Consider the following 27,561-nt stretch of genomic DNA (forward strand, 5'->3'; position numbering starts at 1 on the left):
CTGTCTGATCCCTTCTCTAACTCCAGGCCAAGACAGTTCAAACACCTCTTCATTGTGTGCTCCTACACAGTCATTTTATATAGCATACCTCTGGGACTCATGCATTATTAGAATGGTGGGTGAAAAACGAGACTGAACAATTAATCTTATGACATCTATATCCAGCTTTAGTTTTACACGTGTATTTTGTTACTATTTGCCTAAGTGGAACAATGAGCCATAAATGACAAAAATAGGGATCAAGTGATAACTAGGGTCTTGCCTCCCTTTTAGCTATGTCCCTTATTGCCCCCTGCACTTCTTGACATCTGAATTTACTAGAGGTGCTGTGACAGGATATCCACCCTACCTTTGTAGCTGCATTAGGTCTTTCCTCCTTTCTCGATGACTGATCTATTTCCCACGCCATTCTACTTATACCTACACTCCTAGGCCACTCCTCCCATGAGCTTCTAGCATTAGGTGTTAACACTTCCAGCATCTCATGGTAAAAACAATACAAAATAATCACTGCAAAAAAAAAGTGTTAATACTTCTTGTATGCAAAGCAAATAGCACTAAGGCCACCCACGGGACAAACATGCCATGATGTCCCAGGGCGCATGCACATAAAAATCAAGATTGCCTGAGTTGTTTACATAGGGACCAAGAGATTGAAGACAAGACCTTTGTTAAAACAGAAGTTTATAACAGCCTATTGGGATGCTCCCTCTGGAGCTGGGCTCCAGATTCATTAGCAGGTTGCATCAGGAAATCAATGGCATAAGGCTAGAAAAGTATCTGCGTCGCAAAAACAAGGATATAGCAGTATGGAAACCGCTCTTGTGCATCTGCAGCTTAAGGGGGGCGGGGGGAGAAGGGGGAATAGCTTTATGGCAGAGGGAAGTGTGTATAGTTACTGGTTTGATTGTTTTAGCCCACTAAAAATATTTCTATCTTGAAACAAACAGAACTGATTGGAAAATGGAAAATTGCATTTTTGGGGAAGTTTGACCAGGCTCTGCACTTGCATTGCAGGTAGAGCATTCAGGTTTCCAACCTAGGAACACATTGAAGATGTTTTGCTCAACACAACAATTTTAGGGTTGAGAGGAAGCTGCCTCTCCTCAAAATGAATGAAATGAAGTATATTTCACCTTTATTAGGATGTTGAATGCACCCACTAACAAGGCAATGAGCAGCATGCAATTCACACTACTCCTGCTACTTTTATGGTCCACAATGTCCAGCCTGCCTGGATCACCAGCATCTCCTGGTGACATTGCAGCAGTCAAATAACTCCTTGCCCCCAGCAGAACAAAGTATGGGGGGGGGGGTGAGGTCAGGTCAATGCTGTCTTGCAATTTCACAGTTAGAAATAGAACTGCACCCACTAGTACCTGGGTTAGAAATACTTTCTCGCAGTATAGCTGTTGCCAGCATTAGCCTCAGACACATCAATTGTAGTTACAAATCTTTATTTCAAAATGCATTTCAGTTTGTTCAATTGCTGGCTGAATAAAACATGGAATTTCCTGAATACACACATTTCCCCCCAAATTCATGAGTTCTTCCTATATTAGTGCTGCATGTGCTAACACTAGTGCAATAACGGGACTTCACACTAATCATTTACCTAACGGAGTTAAATCTAAGGTTATCAGATCAATTTCTGATCTCAGTTCCATGGTTATCCCAAATTTACATCACTGAGACATCAGAATCTGGTCCACTGAGTAAGTGTTTAAGGAAATGAAGCAGGCACTACAATGGATCACACCACTAAGTCGCCATCAGGTCAACCATTTACCCTTATCTTTACTGTACTTACAGCACAATCTTTACTTGTAAAATATCTACCGAAGTTCAGTATAGAGTTTATCCCTTGTCTCAGATACTAACTAGTTCAACTTAAAGACTGATATGGACCATAAGACAGAAGACTAGCTTAAGTAGGTTGGACCATTCAAGTCTTGTTGAATGCCAAACTAGACTTGTTAGTTTTTTGGAATACAGTGATTGCCTAAACAAGACTCCAGTTTTGTTAGTACAATAACATTTTATTTGACATCTACAAGATTTTGGTATCTTGCAGTTTTTTGGACAGGTTTATACAATCTCAATTTTTCAATAGTGCAACCTGTGCAAGCAAGAAATGACAAACATTGTCCTTCACTTTCTTATAAACATCTACTATTATAGGCAAAACAAAACTTACCCATATTATAGATAAGTGACTATTCACATTTGTACATTACAATTTCTTTTAAACAGCTCCAGATAAACTCTACAATGTCTTACAACATATTAAACAGTATTCAAGTTACTGGGTAACAGAAACAGCACATATAGCGGAACCCCCAAGAGTTTCCCATTGTCTAATTTACAGCTCAAGTAAGGTTTCATCTTACAAGTGACAAATTAAATTACATTAATGAAGTAAAAAATATAAGAGATTGTATGTGAGGTGGAAGTGAATTTGCACTTAGTTTCCATAGTCACCTCGGATTAAGGAAATATTTTAATTTTAAAGGAAAGGCTTTTAGCCATCTTTGCATTACACATTAGGAATACCATTAATACATTAAAATGAAGTAACTTTTTAATTTAAGATGCTTATCACAAAAAACATGTTGCAGACTCAAATATATAACCTCCAGGAGAGAACCAGAAAAAATGCAATACTTGGGTATAAACACTATAAAAATGCAATAACCAATGCTGTACAACTAAGATTGTTTCTCTCGGAATTCTTGACTGGGGTGTTTATCCTGTTCATGCCTGTTTCCAAAGACATGCACTGTCCAACAGAAACTGGGAAGGAACCTGAATGAATGCATGATGTGCAATCTCTAGTTTTCATGCTTATATAAACTTACAAGTTGAAGAGAAAAAACCCAATATATATTTTCTATATATACTCAATACATGCATTCGAGGTTATCTCCCACAGCAATGGCATTGATGTACTGCGTTAAACCCTGAGCACTGTATGACAAGATAAAAATAAAGCCTGGTTGGGAATTTTCAAGCATTTTCAAACAAAATTTGTGGTTTGTGGCTTAAAAGGCCAAAAGTAAAAGCAAAACAGGAAGCTCTACAGAGAGCATAGACAGATGCACCACCATAAGCAACTGCTGGCTTTCAGTTCTACCATCCTTTATGTACCTCTTTTATTCCCAAAGTACTTCTGAGAGCACACAACTGAACTGAAAAAATATTTCTTTGGAATCTGTCCCTGATTTTTATGCAAGTGATATGCTTTTACAGCCTTTTCTCAAACACCAAAGTCAACACCTGTAGTCTGTCCTCTTATGCATTGTTGAAGTTGGTGATGCTCTGTGGGTGATGTTGCTGCCATATCTGCTGCTGTTGTACTGCAAGCTGTTGAGACTGGTCTGATGTTGACAGGAGGTTTACAAGGGGTGATACACAATTTGCAGGAATGAGCAAACCTGTAATTAGCAACAAGTCAATTGTACTTCTTAAAATGTATAAAATGTTTGTATGCTTAAGAACTTAGGCCAATGGTTCCAAGTTCCTTAAATGTCAGCAGTAGCTTTTGCATAAAAAGATTTAATTTTCTACGCCAAGGGCTTTAAGAACTTATTGAGCGCTACAACAGGTTCTATTCCCAACTAAAAGTAATACATTCAAAAGTCATCTGATCCTTCAGTCACAGACTAGCAAAGAAAAAATGCAAGTTGTCTTCAGGGAAGTACAGCTTCAACTACTCTTGCTGTATCTTCAACTAAATGATGCACAAGGCAGCATTGGCTATTTATTTACTCTCCTGGTTGGATAGAAGATGTCACAAAACCACAGAAGTTCAGGAATGAAGAAGAAAACAACAGTTTAAACCTCTTGAATGTCACTAAACTCTGTGGAGTTAAGCTGCTACGGCAGGGATGGGCAAACTATGGCCCACGTCTGGCCCGTCAGACCTTTTAACCTGGCTTTGAAGCTCCCACTGGGGAGTGGGTCGGGGGCTTGCCCTGCTCATGCCATGGCTCTGTGCAGCTCCCAGAAGCAGCAGCATGTCTCCGGGGGGCTCCACACACTGCCCCTGCCCCAAGCACCGTCCCTGCAGCTCCCACTGGCCGTGAGCTGGGGCCAAAGGGGGTTACAGGGACAGTCTGTGGATGGGGCAGCACACAGAGCACCTGACTGCACCTCCGTTTAGGAGCCGGAGAGGAGGATATGCCGCTGCTACTGGGATCTGCTTGAGGTAAGCACTGCCCGGGGCCTGCACCCCTCACCTCCCTCCCACACCCCAACCCCCTGCCCCAGCCCTGATCCCCCTCAATCCCACCTGGGCCACCCTCCTGCACCCAAGCCCCTCATCCACAGCCCCACCCCAGAGCCAGCACCCCCAGCTAGAGCCTTCACCCCCTCCTACCCCCAACCCCCTGCCCCAGCCCAGAGCCCCCTCCCACACACGGAACTCATTTCTGGCCCCCCCTCTGGAACCTGAACCCCTAGCCCAGAGCCCATACCCCCTCCCACACCTCAACGTCCTGCCTCAGCCCACAGCCCCCTTCCATACTCTGAACCCCTCTGCTCCACCCCCAGCCTACAGCTCCCTCCTGCACTCCAAACCCCTTATCCCTGGCCCCACCCCCGAGCTCGCACCTCCAATTTCATGAGCATTCATGGCCTGCCATACAATTTCCATACCCAGATGTGGTCCTCGGGCTAAAACGTTTGCCCACCCCTGTGCTAATGCCTATGTTCTCCACTCATACTTTTCAGCCATGGCTTCAACAGCCCACAAACACTGCAGAGTGAGTATTTTAGTAGTTGAATTAAGGGTTTGCCACCCCAATTCAAGGCTGAAAAGTTGAGTGACTCTGGTTTTAAAGATAGCTGGGTGGAAAAGATGTGGAGTCTCTCTCTGCCACCCACTAGAGTTAACCACAGGTGTACTGGGGCAGAGGTTGATCTTGCCTTTGTTGGGAAATATGCATCACGTGATAAACAGGAGGGGGAAAGTGCAACACTTTGGTCCAGTAGTGTAGGGGTACAATGACCCTTACCTTTACGACAATGAGCCTGCTGCTTAGCCTGAAGTGATTTCACACCCACTACATTTTTTTTTTCTCTTCAGCTCTAGTCAGCGGAATTTTTCACAGAAGGCTGGTTTGCAATAGTTCCTCCCCCTTAACCTCATGCAAACAACTCATAATACAGAAGTCAAAATACTTACTTATAGTAAGGCACAAAGGGCTATTCTCTATGTGTACTTGTATCCCTCCTACACAAACTCAGAAGACAGACTCAGTGTATAGACTGAAGAGTTAACTGACTGCTATGTGGTCCAGCAGAGAAGTTAAAATAATGGACAAACTTGCTTACCTACAATCCTTTGTCCATCTTCTGCCCTTAGCCGAACAATTTGCATTTTCACATTTGTACCACTCACAGAGGCTAGAACTCCCTCCACTTTTGTCCAGACACTTAGTACTGAACCACATAAGACGAAGTAAGTTCGACAGCGGAGGCCCACTTCACAAACTAATCCGAGGCTTGCTTTCTTACAATTGCCTCTCCTGGAGGAGGAAGAGAGTTTAACACATTAAAGAAAAAGGGCGAGTATTTTACAATTCAAATGAACTTTTTTAAATTAAAAATCTTTACTTGTGTAAGTAAACACTAAAGGATGAGAAAGTTAAGATATAGTCAAGCTGGATAGTGAGATGGGGACATGGATAAAGCTACTTCACAAAATGGCTTTTAAAGTCGTGAAAAACTATTAGTACATCTCGGGCTAGACCCTCAGCAGGCGTAAACTGACATAGCTGCATTAAAGTCAATAGAGCTACACTAATTTACACCAGCTGAGGCTCTGACCAATAATGTCCATTAGAAATAGCAAGAAGGTAAGTGCTCTGTGAACAAATTCAGATGTTAGGATACTAACACTGACATTCTTCATCAGTGGTTGGCACTGAGAAGTCAAGGCACCAGATGTTGAGGGTTTAACAGCATACTGCTAGGAAAATCAGCATTAAAACTGTTCTTCACTTCAACCATCAACTCTGAATCTAGCTAACGTTACCGAGTTTACATTTTTTCAAGTTAGTTATATCCAATACATCTCAACAGATCAATATGTTTACCAAAGCATGAGATACTTTTAGTCCCTCTGGGTTATTACAAAAGTTCATTATGCCCACTCTGAACTAAAAAGTTAAGTCTGAAAACAAGTTCATAGTTTCATCTCTCTTGTAAGGTAAGAAGTTGCCGATTACCACTTGGACTGTTCACTTTGAGACTCCTTCAGAAATTACATGAAGTGACCAATATTGGTTATTGGAACTGTTATGAAAGCAGCGGCACAGGAGGCAGCAAACAGAGCTGCTAACAGGGGAGTTTGCGTGGGAGTTAGCAGGGGGAGGTGGAAGGGGGCCGCGCCGTGTCCCCTGTGTTTCACTAGGTACAAGCACCGAGCGAGGCCAAGACAGCAGCAGCCATGAGCCAAGCAGCAGAGGACACACCAAGGATGAGAGCATGCAGCAGCTGCGGTATGTACCTGGTTCTAGCAGGGGACCCAGAGCAGTACTATGTATGTATGAAGTGTCGCCTAATAGAGCTGCTGGAGGAAAAGATCCAGGGCCTAGAGCTGCAGGTAGAAACCCTGATAGAGAATAGAAGGGGGTTCGAGCAGCTGATGGAGCAATGGCAGGCAGTAACTGAAGGGGAACGCCCAGGGGCACAGGTGGGAGCAGGGGCTAAGGCCAGTGAGGGGGGACCACCAGACGAGGAGGATGGGCGGTGGAAGCATGTGACTGTGAGAAGCAGGCCGAGGAAAAGGAGAGCCAGTGAGGGGGAAATAGAGCTAAGGAACAGGTTTGAAGGTTTGGAGAATGAGGAAGGGGTAAAGAATATGGTAGCTGATGGTGGGAGGCCAAGGAAAAAGAGACGAGCGGCCAGTCCCATAGATAGAGGGGAGGAGTCTATGGAGGCAACACCAAGTTTGGGTCAGGGGAGATTACAGGATGGCTTAAGGGGAACCACAAGGGAAGATAGGAATGGAAGGAGCTTGCAACCAGGGGGAACGGGGGATAGGTTAGAGGACCGCACTGTCCCCAGGCAAAGGCAGGTCTACGTGATTGGGGACTCCATACTGAGAAGGTTGGACAGGCCTGTGACCAGGGCCGATCCGGAGAACAGAAGGGTGTGCTGTCTACCGGGCGCTAAAATACGGGATGTGGACCTGAGGTTGAAAAGGATCCTAAGAGGAGCAGGTAAGAACCCTTTGATCATCCTTCATGTGGGAACGAATGATACTGCTAGATTCTCGCTAGACAGGATCAAGGGAGACTATGCCAGGTTGGGTAAGACGCTTAAGGAAATTGAGGCTCAGGTGATCTTCAGTGGGATCCTACCTGTCCCTAGGGAAGGGCGCCAAAGGGGTGAGAGAATCCTGACGATTAATAGTTGGCTGAGAGAGTGGTGTTACAAGGAGGGCTTTGGGATGTATGGGCACTGGGAGGCTTTTGGGGACAGACAACTGTTCTCACGGGATGGGCTCCACCTAAGTAGGGAAGGAAGTAGACTTCTAGGAGGGAGGCTGGCTCATCTGATTAAAAGAGCTTTAAACTAGACACTGGGGGGAGACGGTTGGGAGAGGCCCTGGTGCACTCCACGCCAAATTTATACATTGGGAGTGGGAACAAGAAGATAACAACAGATATAGCCAGAGGGGGACGGTTAGGTGTAAGGAAGAGGGGGGGGACAGATACTAGATCGACAGGTCATACTGGTAGTACTGTGTCCCTACCGAGCGGGGGGAGAAGAGTGAGAGGAGCCCAACAGCAAAAGGTAGGATGTTTGTTCACCAATGCGAGAAGCTTAGGTAATAAAATGGAGGAACTGGAGCTCCTGGTCCGAGAATTGAAACCGGATATCGTAGGAATAACCGAAACATGGTGGAACGATAGCCATGACTGGAGTACAGGTATGGAAGGGTATGTGCTGTTTAGAAAAGACCGATGCAAAGGTAAAGGTGGGGGAGTAGCATTGTATATCAATAATGAGGTGAAATGTAATGAAATAACTAGCAATGCAATGGTTAATACGGAGTCTGTGTGGGCAATGGTCACATTAGGGAAGAAAACTACCAGAGCCTCACCCGGGATAGTGATTGGGGTGTGCTATAGACCGCCAGGATCTAGCTTGGAGACGGATAGAGAGCTCTTTAATGTTTTTAAGGAGGTAAACACTAATAGGAACTGCTTGATCATGGGAGACTTTAACTTCCCAGATATAGATTGGGAAACAAATGCTAGTAATAACAATAGGGCTCAGCTTTTCCTAGACGTGATAGCTGATGAATTCCTCCATCAAGTGGTTGCTGAACCGACGAGGGGGGATGCCATTTTAGATCTGATTTTGGTGAGTAATGAGGACCTTGTTGAGGAAATAGTTGTAGGGGACAACCTTGGCTCGAGTGATCACGAGCTAATTCGTTTCAAAATTAATGAGAGAATAATCAATATTGCATCTGAGACTAGGGTTTACGATTTCAAAAGGGCTAACTTTACTAAATTAAGACGACTAGTTAGGGAAGAGGACTGGACCAACATATTTAGGAATCTAAAGGTAGATGACGCCTGGGGTTACTTCAGGATGAAATTGCAGGAGTTGTCAGAGGCATGTATCCCGAGAAAGGGAAAACGGCTCGTAGGTAGCAGTTTTAGACCGAGCTGGATGACCAAGCGTCTTAGAGGGGTCATTAAGAAAAAACAGAAAGCGTACCGGGAGTGGAAAATGGGAGGGATCAGCAAAGAAACCTACCTTATTGAGGTCAGAGGGTGTAGGGATGCAGTGAGAAAGGCAAAGCGACGGGTGGAGATGGACCTAGCGAAGGGGATTAAAACCAATAGCAAAAGGTTTTTTAGCCATATAAATAGGAAGAAAACCAAAAAGGAAGAAGTGGGACCGCTTAAAACTTTAAACGGAGTGGAGATTAGGGATAATCTTGGAATGGCACAATATCTGAATGAATATTTTGCCACGGTCTTTAATGAGGCTAATGAAGGGCTAAGGAATAGTGATAGAGGGACCGATGGGAATGAAGATATGGGGGTAGACATTACGGTATCTGAGGTGGAGGCCAAACTTGAACAGCTTAACGGAAGTAAATCGGGGGGCCCGGATAATCTTCATCCTAGAATATTAAGGGAATTGGCGAGTGATATTGCTAGCCCGTTAGCGATGATTTTTAATAAATCTCTAAATTCGGGGATTGTACCGTTGGACTGGAGATTAGCTAATGTAGTTCCTATATTCAAGAAGGGGAAAAAAAGTGACCCGGGTAACTACAGGCCTGTTAGTTTAACATCTGTAGTATGCAAAGTAATGGAAAAAATTTTGAAAGAGAGAGTGGTTAAGGAGCAGGAGGCCGATGACAACTGGGATAGATTACAGCATGGATTTACGAAAGGTAGATCGTGCCAAACCAATCTGATCTCCTTCTTTGAGAAAGTAACAGATTTTTTAGACAAGGGAAATGCGGTGGATCTAATATATCTGGATTTCAGCAAGGCGTTTGATACGGTACCGCATGAGGAATTATTGGTTAAATTGGAAAAGATGGGGATCGAAATGAAGATCCAGAGGTGGATAAGGAGTTGGTTAAAGGGGAGACTGCAGAGGGTAGTACTGAAAGGGGAACTGTCGGGTTGGAGGGGGGTTACCAGTGGAGTTCCTCAAGGTTCGGTTTTGGGTCCTATTTTATTCAATCTATTTATTGCTGACCTGGGAACCAAGAGTAGGAGTGGGCTGATAAAGTTTGCGGACGACACCAAGTTGGGAGGTATTGCCAATTCGGAGAAGGATCGGGATATCCTCCAGGGAGATTTGGATGACCTTGTAAACTGGAGTATTAGTAACAGGATGAAATTCAATAGTGAGAAGTGTAAGGTTATGCATTTAGGGATGACTAACAAGAATTTTAGTTATAAGCTAGGGACGCACCAGTTGGAAGTAACGGAGGAGGAGAAGGACCTGGGAGTCCTGGTTGATCGTAGGATGACTATGAGTAGGCAATGTGATGTGGCCGTTAAAAAAGCTAATGCGGTCTTGGGTTGCATTAGGCGGGGTATTTCTAGTAGGGATAAGGAAGTCTAGTCCCGTTATATAAGGCGTTGGTGAGACCTCATTTGGAGTATTGTGTGCAGTTTTGGTCTCCCATGTTTAAGAAGGATGAGTTAAAACTGGAACGGGTACAAAGAAGGGCCACTAGAATGATCCGAGGAATGGAAGGCCTGTCGTATGACAGGAGACTTGAGGAGCTCGGTTTGTTTTCCTTAACCAAAAGAAGGATAAGGGGAGATATGATTGCACTCTTTAAATATATCAGAGGGATAAATACCAGGGAAGGAGAGGAATTATTTCAGCTCAGTGCTAATGTAGACACGAGGACAAACGGATATAAATTGTCAGTCAGGAAATTTAGGCTTGAAATTAGACGAAGGTTTCTAACCATCAGGGGAGTGCAATACTGGAACAGCCTACCGAGGGAAACAGTAGGGGCGAAGGACCTCCATGACTTTAAGATCAAGCTAGATAAGTTTATGGAGGAGATGGTATAATAGGATAACGGGCTTAGTCAATAGGTCAATTAAGTGCCAAACTGGTACTTAATTGGGTCAAATTGGGTCAATGATATGATATTCTTAACCTCTTTCAGAGGGTATGGCTGGAGAGTCTTGCCCGCATGCTCGGGGTTCAGCTGACCGCCATATTTGGGGTCGGGAAGGAATTTTCCTCCAGGGCAGATTGGCAGTGTCCCTGGAGGTTTTTCGCCTTCCTCCGAAGCATGGGGCAGGGGTCGCTTGCTAAAAGAGTGGGTAGATCGGCTAATGTGGCCTGCATCTTGCAGGAGGTCAGACTAGATGATCATAGTGGTCCCTTCTGATCTTGAATTCTATGATTCTATGATATGGATGAAAAGTTGATTAAACAGCAGACTCCTGGTCCAAGTGATAAAGTAACAGATTTAGTCAAACACCTTGGTAGAAAACCTGTTTATATACATATAAATACTAACCAATAAGCATGGGTACAGGTATCTGCCGATGAATTGTACTGCTCTAGCCAATGTGGTAGAGCATCTTCAGAAGGTACCTGAAAAGCCATTTAAAAGTTGTATTAAAATATAAACTGTAGTTTTCAGAAGCCACGAACAGCACATCGTATTTTGCTTGTAACAATGGAGCAACAGATAACATTGATACACCTATGGTTTTGTTTTTTGTTTTATTTTTTTTTAGTACTAAATATGAACAATCCAAGTTATATTGCTTGGCAAGCATTTTGGTACATCCATGCTAAAAGTGGAAATCCTGCTAAGGATGTCAATAAAGGTTTAGGTATAGTAGAATCTCACTGATTGAGATGTCTAGATCCAAGAACCTCATTTATACAGTGACAAGCTCAAAGACATCATCACACTTGAGTACGCTTCGTTCGCTTATTCTTACAAGCATAGTGTAAGTTCTTAACAACTTGCCTACGAAAACATTGGCTACTAAAGCAATTGTGTTGCTGTGATACAATCTTGAGGGACAAATGAAAGGATTGTTCGACTGTTTCTAAAGTTCAGAATCGTGTATGGTTAGAGTATATTGTACCTAGTGTTCAAACATGTTGGGGATAAAGCATCTTCTGTAAGTTTAATTGCAGCTGAACCTTCTCCCTAGTTGATGTTTGGAAAGCTGCTTCTAGGTTATGGAAAGTCTTAACGGAATGATTGATCTTTTGGTAAGTTTTTGCAGATACAAAACACTATTTGTTTAGGTAGGCTTGCAAAGTCCTAGAGATCTTTTTGGATAAAGATAACTATAGGCTTGTACTGGACAAAGTTTACTGCATAAACAACATTGGTTAAGTACACCTCTACCCTGATATAATGCAACCCGATATAACACAAATTCGGCTATAACGCGGTAAAGCAGTGCTCCGGGGAGGGAGGGAGGTGGGGCTGCGCGCACCGGCAGATCAAAGCAAGTTCAATATAATGCAGTTTCACCTATAACATGGTACGATTTTTTTGCTCCCAAGGACAGCGTTATATCAGGGCAAAGGTGTATTTCTATAACTTGCCACCATACTGTATATGGAAAGACATGGGTTTTGAAAAATCCTGCATTGTCTTTTACCACAAAGAAATTACTTTTTAAGTAATGTCGATTTAAAAAGTCACCTTCTTATATTTCTTTTTCAGGTCTGCATATGTTTCCAATTTGAGTTGTTTCCCAGTGTTTGGTCTGTATACTAAGAAAAGCTTCTTTTTGGGATTCACTTCCTTTACCAAGATGGCAGTTTTCTTATTATTTCTTATCTGAAAAAAAATGATTTTGTAAGTTTAAACATGGGCATTGTCTTTCCTAAATAATTATGCGTACAATAAATGTGGACAGAAGTAGATGTGTTGAATGTCTATCCAGATTCTAATTATAATGAATCATTTCACCAAGTATACTTTAGAAAAAAATTGTAATACATGTGGATAGTTATACACCTATTGGTCCACAACTAAAAAGAGTACATAATTAACTAATATGACGTAACAGGGTGTGTATTATGGTCTAGTAATGACATGCCTTAATGGTAGTTTGGCACAAGGTGAAAGATAGTGGCACTGGCTTCCAAGAGGTGTGTCATGATTACCATAATCCACACCCCAATGTCTGAGATTATACACTGTTTTCCTTGCATGTAGCATGAGCACACACATTTTAAGATGAATACCACTTAAAACTAAGTGTATGGTTACATTGGATACCAGCCCTGAATGTCTTAAAAGTCGTGTTTTGTCATCAGTGCTTGATGATTAAAAAAAAGTTACATGAATTTGCTCATTTATAAAAATTTGAAAGCATTTTGCTAAACTGAATAAAAAATAAGTGATTGTACTGGATTAAAATAAATTAAAATTTTAAAGTTCTGAATACATTCACTTTACACACTTAATGTGAAAGAAATCAAGCTAGTGAAGTTTATTGGGGCAGCCCTAAAATTGTTCTGTTAAAAAATGCATCTGAGAAATATGAAAAGAACATTTTAATAGTAGATTCTCACTTGCGAAGATAAATAAAATCCATCATCTGGTCCAGTTTGCTCAGCCCAAATCTTAGTTGCTTCTTCCCAAGACATTCCTCTTTCTACACTGATCTAGAAGAGACATTAAAACAAGGATGTTTAAACACCACATTTTGGAACAATTACTGAGATTGCATACAATTAAGTCAAAACAGTTAACAGTGCTCTTTACAAGAAGACAAGGAACTTAATTCTTTCAGTAACAGGTTTACAAGCCTCCATATTGGGATGCCAAGTCTCAATTTTAAGAACTGAAGTTTCAAATTAAGGATTTTCAAGGACAACTAAAGTTATGGCAGTTTGAAGAAACATGGAATTAACTTACTGTGTATAATTCTACATGTCCAGAGGTAGAGTATCCCGGAGTTAAAAACTTCTTAGTATCTGCCTTTCTGACCTTCTCATCTCCAGACCCAAGATCTTAAAAAAACAAAAACAAAAAAACCCAGAAGAATTTATGTAAAAGAAGCAGATTAAGGAGCAGAAAAAAAAATTAAGAAATTTGATTTACTTACCTAAAATACCCATGTCATATCTTCCATTCTTTTTAGCATTTTGTATAACTGCATTTAAAGTATCTGAGAAATACTGGAATAAAGCATTCTGCTGATGCACCTCCATACCCAGAATTCTATTCAGGAATTTTCCTATATTGTTGTAATCTAAAAAGAATCACATATGATGTATAAAGTGCACAGTTTAGGAGAGAGAATTCTGGTACAAGTGAAGTCCTAAACTAGAATTCAAATGTTTTAAAAATTAACTAAAAATCAAACTTCTCAAACGATCAAAGCAAAACATGTGGTTTTGAAATAAAGCATACATTTCTTAAAGAGATTAACTTCAAATCTAGACATAAATGAAAGAAAAGTTTCAGGTGCCACATTTGCCCCCAAATCTCACTGCCAAGTCTGTGGTTTTATAATCACAAAAGTGATTTCTGATTTGACAAAATAATTATACATCAGCTATCAACACTGACAGATACACCAAAAGCAATACCTTTATCAAGTGTCAGAATTCCTGATCGGTCTTCTACATTTATTAGGCCCACACCTATTAATCCTTGCCGGACATCTAGGGGAAGAAAAAGTTACAAGGACTGAAGCCACCTTTGTTCTGTCCTCTGAATAAGCAGACCATTGCCAAGAAAATGAAAATAGCTAGGAAAGCAATATTTGTGTTACCTCTGGAGCAGCAGATAATCCCCACTCCTGCCCCAAAAATCCAATTCCAAATCTTTGCACACCCCATTATTTATATAATTTGTGACTGATCCATATGCTAGGAAGTCACGATACAAAGCCTTAGCTTCTGGTCCAGTCGAAACATGGGTAGGGAGGAATACCATTACTACTACATTTTTGATCAACAGAAGAGCAAAATAAGCATTTTAAAAAGGATGACAACTAGGCAAGGTTTTTAAACAGTCGCAGATAGTACTGTGGTTAAATGTCATAACTAGACAAGATTGTAGCATTCCCTGAAATTGGTACCCATAGGAAAACAGAATTTAAAGAGAATTTAATTCCAAATTTTCCTATACATACAATAACCATATATTTTCCCTTAAACATTTTTATGGGAATTATATTCAGCTGCATTTATCATGGGGGAATAGATCTCATGTTTGGGCTATGAACTAGTACATAAAATTCACAAGTTAATTTAAACAAATTAGAAGAACTGTACTGGTAATATAAACAGAATTAAGCCACTTGATATCAAGAATAATTCTTTACATTTACACGTAACTCACTACCATTCAGAAAAACAGAAATAAGGTGTTTTTGAGAAAGGATGACCAAAAACTAGGCGTTAGAAAACAGTGAATTACAATTACCTTTAAAAAATTCTCCAGGATAGTCAGCAGGTGGGGACACCATTGGGGAATCTAAATTCACAATGGATTTCATAACTATCTCCAAAGCATTTCTGCCATACTGTATTAAGAAAAAAATTAAGTTATAGTACTGAAAAAATTTTGCATATGGTTTAAGCCTCAGAATCATAGTATGCATGCTGATATACACCAAGGGTTAAATATAGTTTTTCCATTCACAATCCAAATTACAAACAACTAAATTAGAGCATGGAAGAAGAAAATGGGAAAATGCTAATGAATTTCTCAGTTTAATAAAATGTATTGTATGGTAATAGCCCAGTCTGTTAATTTCTCCTTAACATGCTCATTTCCCAAGGTTCAGGATGCTCAACATACTGACTGAAAGACAGCAAACTGCTTAGGATTAAAACATGGAACTTTACCTGGTAGACTAAGTCATCTATATATGCTGTAATTTTACATGGCACTTTATAAGCAGAGTACAACATTCCCGCCCCAAACAGCAGGCAGAGAAAGCAGCAAAATACAACAGTTCGAAAAAGAAGAATGAGAGGGGATTCCTCCACAGGCATAGGTAGCTTTTCATTTTGCCTAGTATAAGTATTGTTGCAATCTGTTTTTATTTAAAACAAACAAAACAAAAAAACAACCACACACAAAGGAGATGTCACCTTGTTGTCAAAGTTGAACCTGCTAAGGTCTCGAGTTTCTGTTGCTCTTCTGTCACCGTGAGTGAGAGCTCCCTGTCAAGACAATACCTTTGTAATTAAAACATACAAAAGATCTCTGTACTGAAAAATAAACTATGTACACTGCTTTAACTGAGCTATATGTAACAGTCTTACCAAGCTCTCTAGTCTTTTGGCAACTATAGATGCAAATCTTTGCTCTCCTGCCAATTCGGAAATTAGGAACACATACTCTGGTGCAGTAACTTGGTTTGATCTGTGAGTTCTTCCTGTGTATTTGAAAGTGAGAAAAGTGTTACAAAAACCAACCAGGAGCTCCACAGAACATTTGATGGGAAAGTAGAACCAAGTCTCCTCCAGAATCATAAACAAGCAATTGGGAGACACTGATACTTTTGCCACACACAGACTTAATACATTCTTAAGCAGAGTCAATGTGATAGGGACTAAAAAAATTCAGAAAAACATCCTATTTATATACCAGTTTTAGATAAATCCTGTAAAGAGAAACAAGTAACTGCTATGCACAAAGGAGGAATGTTTGCGGATACACATACTATGAAACAAGGTATACTACCAATTTTGCTTAGGCTTTTTACACTATGCCTACAGGTAAAAATTCTACTGAGGGGCATAGGCAGTTGGCCTTATATGGGATGGGCAGAGGGGTGGCGCTTAAAATATAACTAAACTTAACAATCCTCCTGCTCCACTAGCAAGACAACATTTAGAAAAAATTGTTGATTCTGCTGTAAATACTAATGTAAAACTATGTGCAGATGAACATTACCAAATGCAACACTCCAAATTTCTGATTACTTCATGAAGATGCACAGAACATGCAAAACAACTAATTCTAACATTTACAAATCTCTGTATACACCACCCTTTTATTCACCAGAATCAGAGAGAGAACTCACAGCACCTAACAAACAGAATACTCCATATTATACCAAAACTAACCATCAACATGCCCAGTGCAGAAGATTATTTCTGAACTTGATGAATTAAAAAACAGCCGTTAACTCACCAAATTGCTGTATTGCTCTATCTGCACTCCATGGTAACTCCAAAGTCATGTGCACTCTCCGCCTCTGATTTTTAGCTCTACGGTCGGCTTGTAATGAAATACCTGAGCTGGCAGCTTCTGAGATGATGGCAATGTTCTTTTACATAGAAGAAAAATTAGCAGTGAATTTGAGACCAAACCTTAGTTTCCAGATCTGTAAAAAAAACCCAGCAATTGGCAATTCCAAAATCAGCTATGTGATTGGAGCTACACCACTAGGTTTGGTACTTGTCACATGGGGAGTGAGGAGGAGGAGGAGAAGGAGAATCAGCTTTAATCTTCTTGCATTTAGGCTAAACAAATGCTACAGAGGCATACAGCCCTTGAAAAAGAAAAAGGAGTTATCACTTTACTTCCCCAGCAACTCCCTTTTGCAGTTGGAGAACAGCAGAGATCTGCATCCAGTCCTGCCATGGCAGAGGCCAGTCCCCCGTGAAAGAAATGGAGAAAAACTCCTATAGCAACTAAGGTGGCAGCTGACCACAAGCAATATAAATTATACGGCTGCTGCACTGGATAAGGGTACCTTGATAGCCAAGTACAAAACCATTTTGGCAGGTGAAAATACTCCATAAAAGTCCTGTATTTGACAGAGCTTTTAAAAGCAAAATGGGTATACGATTCTGCAGATCAGTTAATTTTTTATTATACTGTGCTGCTAAAACTGTGGTTGGAACGGCACATTTTAATAGTCTAGAGCCGACAGCTTATGGATAGACCTGCTATAATTTCTCCAACATAAAACAATTCCTTGAAGTTACACAGAAGTAGTTTACCTTGTCTCCATCCATGAATCTCTGCTTTTCTGTGATATTTAGAATTTCAACAGGTACATCAAGTTCAGACCTTGACTCATAAGATATGCTGCCATCATCATTGCTTACAACTCTCCCTTTGCGGCCTGTCATCTTTAAAACAAAGGAATATTTTTAACCTTATCATAGAGGTGCTGAAATGACAGAACATGAAATTACTTCAAACATCAGTGTTATTTATTCTCACACTATCCTTAGAGGACAGAAAACAATTCACTGCAAGTATCCAAAGACCAAGATACATTTTATAACTGAAGCTGCCTGATTGATGCAATACTGGGCAGTGCACAATACTCCTATTTGGGAATAATCTTGAGAATCAAAAAGGCAACTCAATAAAGCAGGGGTTATGTGGAAGGGCTGGAGGACCACCAATCTTAGTGTTTTTTATTGTCTGATAATGGAGGCATCATTAGTAGCTAGAGAATTTAACTGTTACTTTAGTTAAGTCATGGAACTTGTAATTCTAAGACCCTGTCTACACAAACAATTAGGCAGCAGCAAGCTGCAGTGTGAATTTACCCTGCAATAGCCTGCCACGGTCTGTGTGCACCCTCCCGATGCATAGAATCACAGAATCATAGGACCGGAAGGGACCTCAAGAGGTCATCTAGTCCAGTCCAACTGCACTCATGGCAGGACTAAGCATGTTAACAGAGTGCTTTGATCTGGATTAGTCCCCTTTGAAACAGAACTAGCTCAAAACATGTTAACAAAACACTCTGCTGATGTGTGTTGTCCGTGGACAGCTAGACCGTGACGGGCTAGTAGTGCAAGGTAGATTCACACACCAGCTTGCCGTGATCTAATTGTTCATGTAGACAAGCCGTAATATTTAGTAAATGGAAGTATGCAAAGCTGTGAAGGATCATAGCTTGACACTGTGCTCTCTGGATCAGCAGCTAGGAACACCACAGAAATGATGCTTGTAAGGGGAGGAATTTAAGAGCACTGAAGAAAGGAACTAGAACTCCAAAGAACTTCACTGAAAGTAACAGGGTCTCTTCTGAACTAAGGGAACAAAGAATGTTTCTGCTGGACAGACAGGTAGCCTACAGGAGAAATTTTCTTAGTACTAGTGGGTAAAAATGTGGCCCCTTATGTGACGCTTTATACACATGCCCTTCCTGGTCCTCAACTCCACTCTGGGTCCTCCCTGCCTGGATTTTGGGAGAGAAACTTGCAGTTAAAAGGAGAATAGCACAGTCATATGTTGCTACACACAGTATATCAACTTTAGCTAACTAGTCAGGAAATTAAGAAACAGTACAAAGACAGACAGAAGTCAGCATTTCTCACCCAATGAGGAAACTCCTACTAACAACTATTTTAACAGAAAAAAAAAAATCAGCCTTTTAACTCAGTCCTCATATATTCAGATCCCTTCTCTTCACCAGTCTTTACATTTTGTTCTATAGTGTTGGGAGTTATAAGGACCTGCAAGACTAATTAACTTATCAGCTTAATTCTCTAATATGCAGCTCACATCACTACACATCTTGAAAAATAGTAATACCACAATCAGATTTCTAAAATACATGTAAACATTGAGTGAAATGGAGGGAAACAGCAAATTCTTCACTTGCAATAGTCACACTGGACCTACTTCAGCCACATTCTCAGGACCACCAAGTTCATCTATAAGTTCATCCAAAGTATTAGGAGGAAGGTCTTCAGCTAGTTTTTCCAGTTTATCAAGCAATTCTTTTTTCATCTGCTGGGCTCTTTCAACAGCATCTTGACTTGTCACAAAGCTGCTGTTAGTATTACTGTTAGCTGAAATTTATAGACAAAAACAATTCCTTAAGAATTTAAGCTTTTTAAAATGTTTTGCAATTGTTGGGAAAAAGTAGAGAGACTCCAAATAATTCCAAAACTCATTCATACCCGATGTATTTGTACTAGAAGCAGTGGTAACAGGAACGGAAGAAAAACTGCTAGGTCGTTTTGATCCAAGACCAGAAGCTAATAAGGCACTCTGAATGGAATCTGGGTCTATACTTTTCTTCTTTTTCTTGTCTTTATTTTTCTTATGGTCTTTTCTAATTAACCAGGGGTCTGAAATTAAAGAAAATATTACGTAAATAGTCAAGACATTTCCCCACTTTCAAACAAATTAACTTTCCTAAGTACAATGACAAATTCTACATATCTTCTAGTTAGTTAAATTCTAGGTCATAAAAGCAGTTTAAAAATACTTTAAAAAGATACATCAAGTACAGCTATCATAGGTAAAACGCTTAGCGTAAAATGACAGTTTTAGAACTGTTTAATTTCAGGACCTACTTCTTCACATTATACATTTATAACAAATGCCTTCCATTTTGTCTCATACTGAAGTGTTAAATAAAGCTATATTTGACATGTAATATTCAGAAATACAGCTAAATTCTTAATGAAGAGTATTCACGTTATCTTACCATCTTCATCATCCTCACTAGATTCATCTCTGAATGGGTTGAAGTCATCATCATCTCCAGAACTCAAAAACTTAGAGCTCTCGTTGTCACTTTCTTCATTGTCTGAGGCATCAGACTCACTTTCACTCTCATCGGAACTGCTCCCAGCGAGGCCACTTGTTTTACGAGCTTTCTTGGTTTCTCTAGTTATTTCCTCACCTATTTTCTCCCAAAATAAGAACATGAATTTAGAGATCTGTAGTCTATTTTTCACAGTCTGTTTTCATACCACTGCAGTGACTAAAAAAAAAATGGAGCCTCAGTACTGAAATGGGGCTTTTGGGTGAATTGTAACTGAAAGTACATGAATTTAACAGTTTAAATCTAAGTTTTTTGGTGAGTCACAGAGGTTGCAACTTTCCTGCATATCTATACTATCAAACAGATGGAAGGTGCAAGATTTGGTCCTCCAATAACCAGATTCCATTAGCTGTCCCAATCGTTTCCATTTGCTACCCACAAAAAGATTATTCTACAAAGAATCTTATTCCGTGCAATTTTCCAAGTGCTGCCATTACCTCAACAGTATAACACACACAAAAAATAGCAGCTTACACTTTACCTTTCCGTTTCTTTATTTTATTCTCCTTGCAAGGACTGTCCCTAGGTGAATTGTTATTACTTTGAGCAGTCAGATCTATTCCAAGCAAACTAAAAAGCTTCTTCCTGTCAGGAGCTGGGAAGTGCTTCTCAATGAGAGACTGGAGTACTCCTCTGTGTAAGGAAAAACAAAATTAAGAAAGAATGTTCCTCTGCCCAATTTTCATCTAAGGGGGGAAAAATGGTTATATAGCGATTTTTCAGGTTTTCCCCCATTCTTTGGCACTAAAATTCACTCAGACACACTGATACAACAGCAAAAAAGGAAGACTTACTTTGCTGTGGAAACAAAGTCATTCAATTCTCCACCACCCTCCTCTAAGGCTTCTAACGTTCTTGCTTCTCCTGTGGACTGTAGTCCAATAACAACACACTGTAAAGGGGAAAAAAAATACAATTAACACAAAGCCCTGAGATTCTGATAAAAAAGCATGTATTTTTACTTCTCGTAAGTTAGACAAACAGGGATTCACAATCACCAACAACCTCAGAAAGCTGAAAAGCATGTCACCACACCTTCAAAACACACTAGTACTAGGAATAAAGCCATTTGAACAAGTAATTTGGATGGTACTACACTAAGAGGTTTCCAAGACATTCTGAACTACTACCAGACTTAAACAACTTACTTTCCCATTCTTGATTTCTTCTCTAGCTAGCTGGACCACTCTTTTGACTTTGGATGCTATGCAGAGGTACTTGAAAAATCTCTGGTGGGCTGACCAAAACTGACCCCACATAGACTTTTTCATGCGTTGCTCTGCATCAATAAGATCAGCGGCTTGTTGAAATTTCTCTCTGGCATTCACCCACTGAAGAAGAAATCAAAAGTTTTACATATCACACCTTTCAAAGTAGACAGATACATTCTACTGTCACTAGATACATAACAGGCAAAGAAAGAAACATGTAGTCTTTTATAGCATTATTAGAATTGAAAAGCAATGGTGGACAAGAGAGGACACAGTAACGAATGGTCCTCTAACAGAAGATCCAACACCAAATAAGTATATAGCAAAATGTTTCATGTGAGTGAGCTAAAGAGACACTGTTCTGATAACAAATAACTGCCTGCCAGAAACTAGAGACAAACTATGAAAAGCGACTGTTATAATCAGGATAGTTTTGTGCAGCAGAATTAATGCTGTGAAGTTTTGAAAACTTACCAAGAAGGTTGGCTCAAGATAAGTACTTCAGAAATCAAACTTGAAGATAGACCTCAGAAAGCATTAAACATGCCTTCATTACAAATTTAACTATAACAATCATAATATCTCAACATAGATCTTGGTATTTTGATACATGCAATTATGTACACTATTTGTTCCATCCAATTATCCAAATGTAAGGTACTCATTTCTACAGTTTTTCTATGTAGAAAAATTGTATTAGTGTATATAAACCAAGTAACCAGAAAAGACCATTGCAATAGCCAAGAGTTAAGTGAATTATAGAAACTAACTGCAACTTCCTTGTTTGTAAAGATGGCTCATTAAAATTAAGAGTTATTTTATTTTTATTACAATTCAACTCAATTTGAACTAAATTTTCATAAGAAGTTCACACAATTTTATATGAGAATTCCTTCTGAAGATTAAGAAGTCTGAATTTTTATAGTGATAAGTCATTCAGACTTGTTATGCACAAGATTGGGAATAAGTAATGTAGTATACAAAATCACAACAGGGTTCAAGATTTAATGACTCATTTAAAAATGTTTCTGAAGTAAATTCTTTTAAAAACTTTTATATTCCAGAGTAGGAGCAACTCCCTTCTCCAAGGAAAAGCCATATGTAATGGAACCTTCATACTAAAGCAAAGCTAATGGACTTTATTCTTTTCCTATAACAGCAGCATATGCTGTATACAATCAGGACATATAATCTGACAGCAAATGATCTCCATCCATTAAGTTCTCAGCCTCTACCAGTTCAAACTGTCATGAAGATTTAAAAAATGAATAAATTCTTACCAGTTTCACAGATTTATTATACATTTTAATGTAGTTCTGTGAAAGTAGAACTTCTTCAATTTTGAAGGTCACACCTGAAAAGCTTAACTGTCTTGCTATGTACATTCCTCTCAGTTTCATATCCATGGCAACTATTTCCATGGCACCCACACCTCTGAACAAAACAAAAAAATAAAAAGTGGTTTAGAAGTAAATGGCATATTTAAGAACACTATGAAAAATAAGAAACTAATATTTATTCCATACAACCAATGTGTGCGAGCATTAGAGTTGTATGATTGAACACATCAGAAAGTATTAGAGATCAGGTTGCATGCACAACCATAACTCTGCCCTCTTGTGAATATGCCCTGCAACATGATTGTGTAGATAATTCTCACACAGCCTACCTTTCGAATGACCTAACACATGCATGGGTAGCCATCTTGTATTTTTTTTTCCATTTTTATACTTACACTAATTTCATGCCAAAGTTACAGTTATCTGACAGATTTTTATATGCATTTCTCCAGAGTGTGTTAAATGAGTGCATTTTCTGTTAATTCAGTTACTCATTTACACTGGCATAAGGGCCAAATTTGGCTCTTAAGCAGCCAGATATTATAAATTCTTCTCAACCATCAGCACGGCCTTAGGTGCAGGCAGGGGCTAAGGCAGTCAACTATGAAGTTAATTTAGCTGAAAACTTTAGGCCTATATATTTAGTATCACTCTTTTCTTGCATACTTAATATATAGTATGTTTGTACTAGTATAGTCTATTTTGTACTTTTCATATGACTGGTGTACAGTGTCTGTCAAACACAACACAAAATGATACACAAGAGGATCTAAGATTTAGAAAAAATGTATGAAATGTAATATTTTTCAATTATAATAACCATGTGAATGGGAATTAAATTGTTAGAGAATGTTACATTTGCATTGTTTTGTGTGGCACTTCCCAGGTTTGTTTTTCTAATTTGGGAGTCTGGGGAATGAAGTGCCCATTTCCTTTAAAAGGTATTCTGGTTTTCATTAAATGAGAAACAGTGTAAATTCCATAATCTGGAACTAACTGGCTAAGGACCACCAGAAAGCCCTAAGAAGCAGGACTTCTGCTGACCGCGCACCAGACCTCCAGAATCCGTTTGCCCCTTCACTACACTTCTTTCTTTGTAGCTAAATCTATCCTGTATGAAGTGCACTGAGTGTGTGCATTATATATTTTTCATGAGGATCAATTAAATCAAAAACAGATTTCACTACAACACCCAATTGCACTTCTCTAATTTAAAACCATACTACCCCAAACTGAGGTGCTTTAGAAAGTTAATTACAATTTTTTATTTTTAAAAAATGAAGTATATCCCTACCCAATCTCCATTTACTTCATTTTTTGCTAAAAAGTTAAGAAAGGTTCACTTTTAGACATAGAACAAGCCTGAAAGAGTTTCAGGAGAACTATAAGTGACTGAAAACTGGGCTAAAATGGAAAAATGGAAACCATAACACAGCCACAACTATAGCTGTTCTTGCTATAATCCTTTAAGACATTACATTACCTTCTTTCAACAGCCTGAATAAAGTCACTGAATTCCCTGAATGGGGTTCCTTCACCCCATATTCCCAGACGGTTCATGTATGCCATATTTCGTGGCTCAGATGCACCTGAAAGGAATAGCACACACTGTACCAATGCCAATAAAAAGTCAGTTTTCTCTAAACATCTGCATTAAGTAGTACTTACCTGTGGCACTAGCATAAACAACTCTAGCCTTCGGAAGTTTATTCTGAAGCTCCAATACAGCTAAGCCGGTCTTCGTTGGTTTTGAAGAACCAACAGGGCACAGATTCTTAGCTTTGTGACATTCATCAAATACTATCTGAACATTAATTAAGGAACAAACATGCCATCCCACAGTCAATATAGTACAGGGTCTTTAGAATGGAGAGGGATTTTTTAAATTGATTTTTGCAGTGAACTCTATACTTTCATTAGCTGTCAGTTTTAATTAGTAAATGTTCTACACAGACTTCAGTCAGAAACAAGTTGACTAGGTTGTTTTTTGGTTTTTTTTTTTGTTTTTTTTAAGGCGATGTCAAGACATTCAATTTTAAACTATTCAAATATACAGTTACCATAATGTTTTCATGTATTTTTGGAATGAATTCTCTTGAAGTACTATGCATTTCCTCCAAAGATTTTACAGGAAAAAGCCCCAAGAACTGGAAAGAAATTACGTACAATTTAACCAAGAGGTAAGGTTTCTCATGACCATATTCCAGGCTCAACTTGCCTATTTAAAGACCAACGCCTTGATTCTGATCTCATTCTGGTTTACATCAATGTAAGTTCATTAACTCTATTGAAGTCAATCCCTGATTTACACCAACATAGGACCAGAATCAGGCTGCTAGTTGGTAACATGTACAGTCTGCTACATGTTTTGAATAAAGCATTTAGAAAACGTCTGTGGTGTCTGATAAATTATACAGTTTCAAATTAATGAAAAAAATCCTTCCTAAAATATAACCGTAAACAAAATGTACACGGTTGTCTTGTACCAAAAGATGTGCGTTTTATATTGCGGTTCAATTATTTCTTTTGCAGACTAAGAAATGAAAGGATACAACTCCATCAAAGTCATCACCACACCAGTGGAGAAGCTGCTTTAACCTGGTTTTGTATTTACCACCAGATTGACTTTCACCAATAAGAGACGAGTATGTGGCAAAAATTACACCTTTCTTTACACTCCCATTATGTTTGGAAGAAATTTTCCCATATTTGAACTGCAAGAAAAAAGATAAAGTTACATTTTAGTAAGTTACAAAAATTGGTCTGTCCGCATCTTAGTCAAGAAGAGCTACCCCACAACCTAAGTGAATGCTCAAAGAGTGACATTGATTGAAGCACTGATTCGGCATTCCTTACACAACAGTGAAGTCACTAGTGATTTCAATTTATAGGATAATGTCCCTATTTGCAATCTAGGAATATGGTTAAGAGGCTAGTATGGTGTTTTCTCTTGTAAGTGCATCATGGAAGGTATAAACTGCCACGATTGCAGATTTTACAGTTTAGGCCCCTAATTTAGGGGTTTTCCCTAGTGTAGAGCCAAGATGTGTTATGATTCAGAAGCTGCTCAGAATTTTTTTTTTCCCTTTTAAGTTGAATACAGCATTTAGCCAAGAGATCAAATTTATTTACAGTGGCTACTAAAAGTGAACTGTCTTAACATTCTAAAAATCAACGATTTATTCATCTGTTTCCTAAAGTCATTGGTCCAACAGACTTTAAAAAGAGGAAGCAAAATCATTTCAAGTCAGACAGTGAATATAACCAGTAACAGCACTTAGCTCTTACCATAGCAAGGCATCTGCTTTATTTATCATTAAAAGAAAAATAAGCAATAAAAATGCCAAACCAAAAAAAAAAATAAAAAAATTGAAGCAATATTCCCTGCACAGCTCTAAAAGGACTTCTAGTCAGAAGTTAAGGGCACTATTTATGCTTGAAGTTAGGAATATATGGCTAATTATTTGCAAATTTAGAGATTAACTGAACAAAATCATCTACATGGCACTTGGAATTATAAAAATGTAGGGCTGGAAGGGTCCTCAAGAAGTAATCAACTCCAACCCCCTGTGCTGAGGCAGGACCAAGTAAACCTACACCATCCCTGTTTTTAAAAAGTCGCCAATGCTTAGGATTCCACAATCTCTCCTGGAAGCCTATTCCAGAGTTTAACTACTCTTAGAAAGTTTAAAAGGTTTTCCTAATGTCTAACCAAAATCTCCCTTGCTGCAGATTAAGCCCATTACTTCTCATCCTAGCTTCTGTGGACATGGTGAACAATTGTTCACCATCTGCTTTATAATAGACCTTAGCATATTTGGAGATTATTAGCAAAGTCCCCCCTCAGTCATCTTCTCTCAAGACTAAACAAGCCCAGTTCTTTTAACCTTTCCTATAGATCAGATTTTCTAAAATGTATTTTTGTTCTCCTCTGGACTCTCTCCAGCTTGTCTACATCTTTCTTAAAATGTAGCACCCAGAGTTGCACACAGTTCTCCAGCTGTGGCGTCACCAGTTCCAAGTAGTGGGACAATTACCGCATACATACATACAACACTCCTGTTAATACACCCCAGAATATTAGCCTTTTTTGCAGTTAAGTCACATTGTTGATTCATTCAATTTGTGATCCACTTCAACCCCCAGAGCCTTTTCAGCAGTTCTACCACTTAGCCAGTGACTCCCCAATTTTGTAGTTGAGCATTTGATTTTTGCTTCCTAAGTGAAGTACTTTGCACTGATATTTATTGACTTTAATCTTGTTGAATTCAGACCAATTCGTCAAGCTTCTTTTGAATTCTAATCCTATTCTCCAAAATGCTTGTAATGCCTCCCAGTTTGGAGTCATCTGCAAATTATACACATATACTCTCTATGCATTATCTAAGTCACTAATAAAATACTACAGTACTAGACCCGAGACTGACACCTGAGAGACCCCACTAGATACACCCTCTCAGTTTGACAGTGAAACATTGACAATTACTATGAGTATGGTCTTTCCACCAGTTGTGCACCCACCTTATAGTAATTTCACCTAGACCACATTTCCCTAGTTTTCTTATGAGAAAGACACATTATGACTGTGTAAAAAACCTAACTAACATCAAGCTATATCACATCTACTGTTGCACACCTATCCACTAAGCTGGTAAACCTGTCAAATAAAGGAAATTAGGTTGGTTTTGCATGATCTGTTCTGGACAAATCCATGCTGGCTACTTCTTATAACCACATTATCCTTCAGGTCCTTACAAACTGATTGTTTAATCATTTGTTCCAGTATCCTTCCAGATATTTAAGTCAGACTGACTGGTCTATAATTCCATAGGTCCTTGGCTTGCATTCTTTTTCCCTCATTGTTAATATTAATTGTGTTGAGTATCTGGTCACCATTAATCTAGTTTGTTTCAACATAAAATTTAAGAATAGTATTAAACAGTAACATGCATGTCTCATCAC

At 39.3% G+C, this 27,561-nt stretch overlaps 1 protein-coding gene across 3 annotated transcripts in view; it reads right to left on the bottom strand.

Moving 5' to 3' along the window:
* Nucleotides 1–1,440: 1,440 nt before the first annotated feature.
* Nucleotides 1,441–27,561, bottom strand: part of SBNO1 (strawberry notch homolog 1) — a 45,064-nt gene continuing 18,943 nt past the window's right edge. For all 3 annotated transcript variants that reach the window (XM_044990125.1, XM_044990127.1, XM_044990126.1), the window contains 23 exons: nucleotides 25,152–25,313; nucleotides 24,268–24,403; nucleotides 24,083–24,188; nucleotides 22,540–22,693; nucleotides 21,197–21,379; nucleotides 20,843–20,940; nucleotides 20,530–20,681; nucleotides 19,929–20,126; nucleotides 19,396–19,566; nucleotides 19,115–19,284; nucleotides 17,470–17,601; nucleotides 16,655–16,790; nucleotides 15,781–15,893; nucleotides 15,607–15,678; nucleotides 14,933–15,032; nucleotides 14,092–14,166; nucleotides 13,605–13,751; nucleotides 13,415–13,509; nucleotides 13,069–13,161; nucleotides 12,191–12,328; nucleotides 11,036–11,112; nucleotides 5,335–5,528; nucleotides 1,441–3,434 (listed from right to left, as the gene is read on the bottom strand). In XM_044990125.1, coding sequence (XP_044846060.1) covers nucleotides 3,292–3,434; nucleotides 5,335–5,528; nucleotides 11,036–11,112; nucleotides 12,191–12,328; nucleotides 13,069–13,161; nucleotides 13,415–13,509; nucleotides 13,605–13,751; nucleotides 14,092–14,166; nucleotides 14,933–15,032; nucleotides 15,607–15,678; nucleotides 15,781–15,893; nucleotides 16,655–16,790; nucleotides 17,470–17,601; nucleotides 19,115–19,284; nucleotides 19,396–19,566; nucleotides 19,929–20,126; nucleotides 20,530–20,681; nucleotides 20,843–20,940; nucleotides 21,197–21,379; nucleotides 22,540–22,693; nucleotides 24,083–24,188; nucleotides 24,268–24,403; nucleotides 25,152–25,313 — 3,045 coding nt within the window. In that variant the 3' untranslated portion in view covers nucleotides 1,441–3,291. The remainder of the gene's footprint in view (nucleotides 3,435–5,334; nucleotides 5,529–11,035; nucleotides 11,113–12,190; nucleotides 12,329–13,068; nucleotides 13,162–13,414; nucleotides 13,510–13,604; nucleotides 13,752–14,091; nucleotides 14,167–14,932; nucleotides 15,033–15,606; nucleotides 15,679–15,780; nucleotides 15,894–16,654; nucleotides 16,791–17,469; nucleotides 17,602–19,114; nucleotides 19,285–19,395; nucleotides 19,567–19,928; nucleotides 20,127–20,529; nucleotides 20,682–20,842; nucleotides 20,941–21,196; nucleotides 21,380–22,539; nucleotides 22,694–24,082; nucleotides 24,189–24,267; nucleotides 24,404–25,151; nucleotides 25,314–27,561) is intronic.

This window comes from Mauremys mutica, chromosome 16 (assembly GCF_020497125.1).
Source record: "Mauremys mutica isolate MM-2020 ecotype Southern chromosome 16, ASM2049712v1, whole genome shotgun sequence".
Taxonomy (NCBI): Eukaryota; Metazoa; Chordata; order Testudines; family Geoemydidae; genus Mauremys; species Mauremys mutica.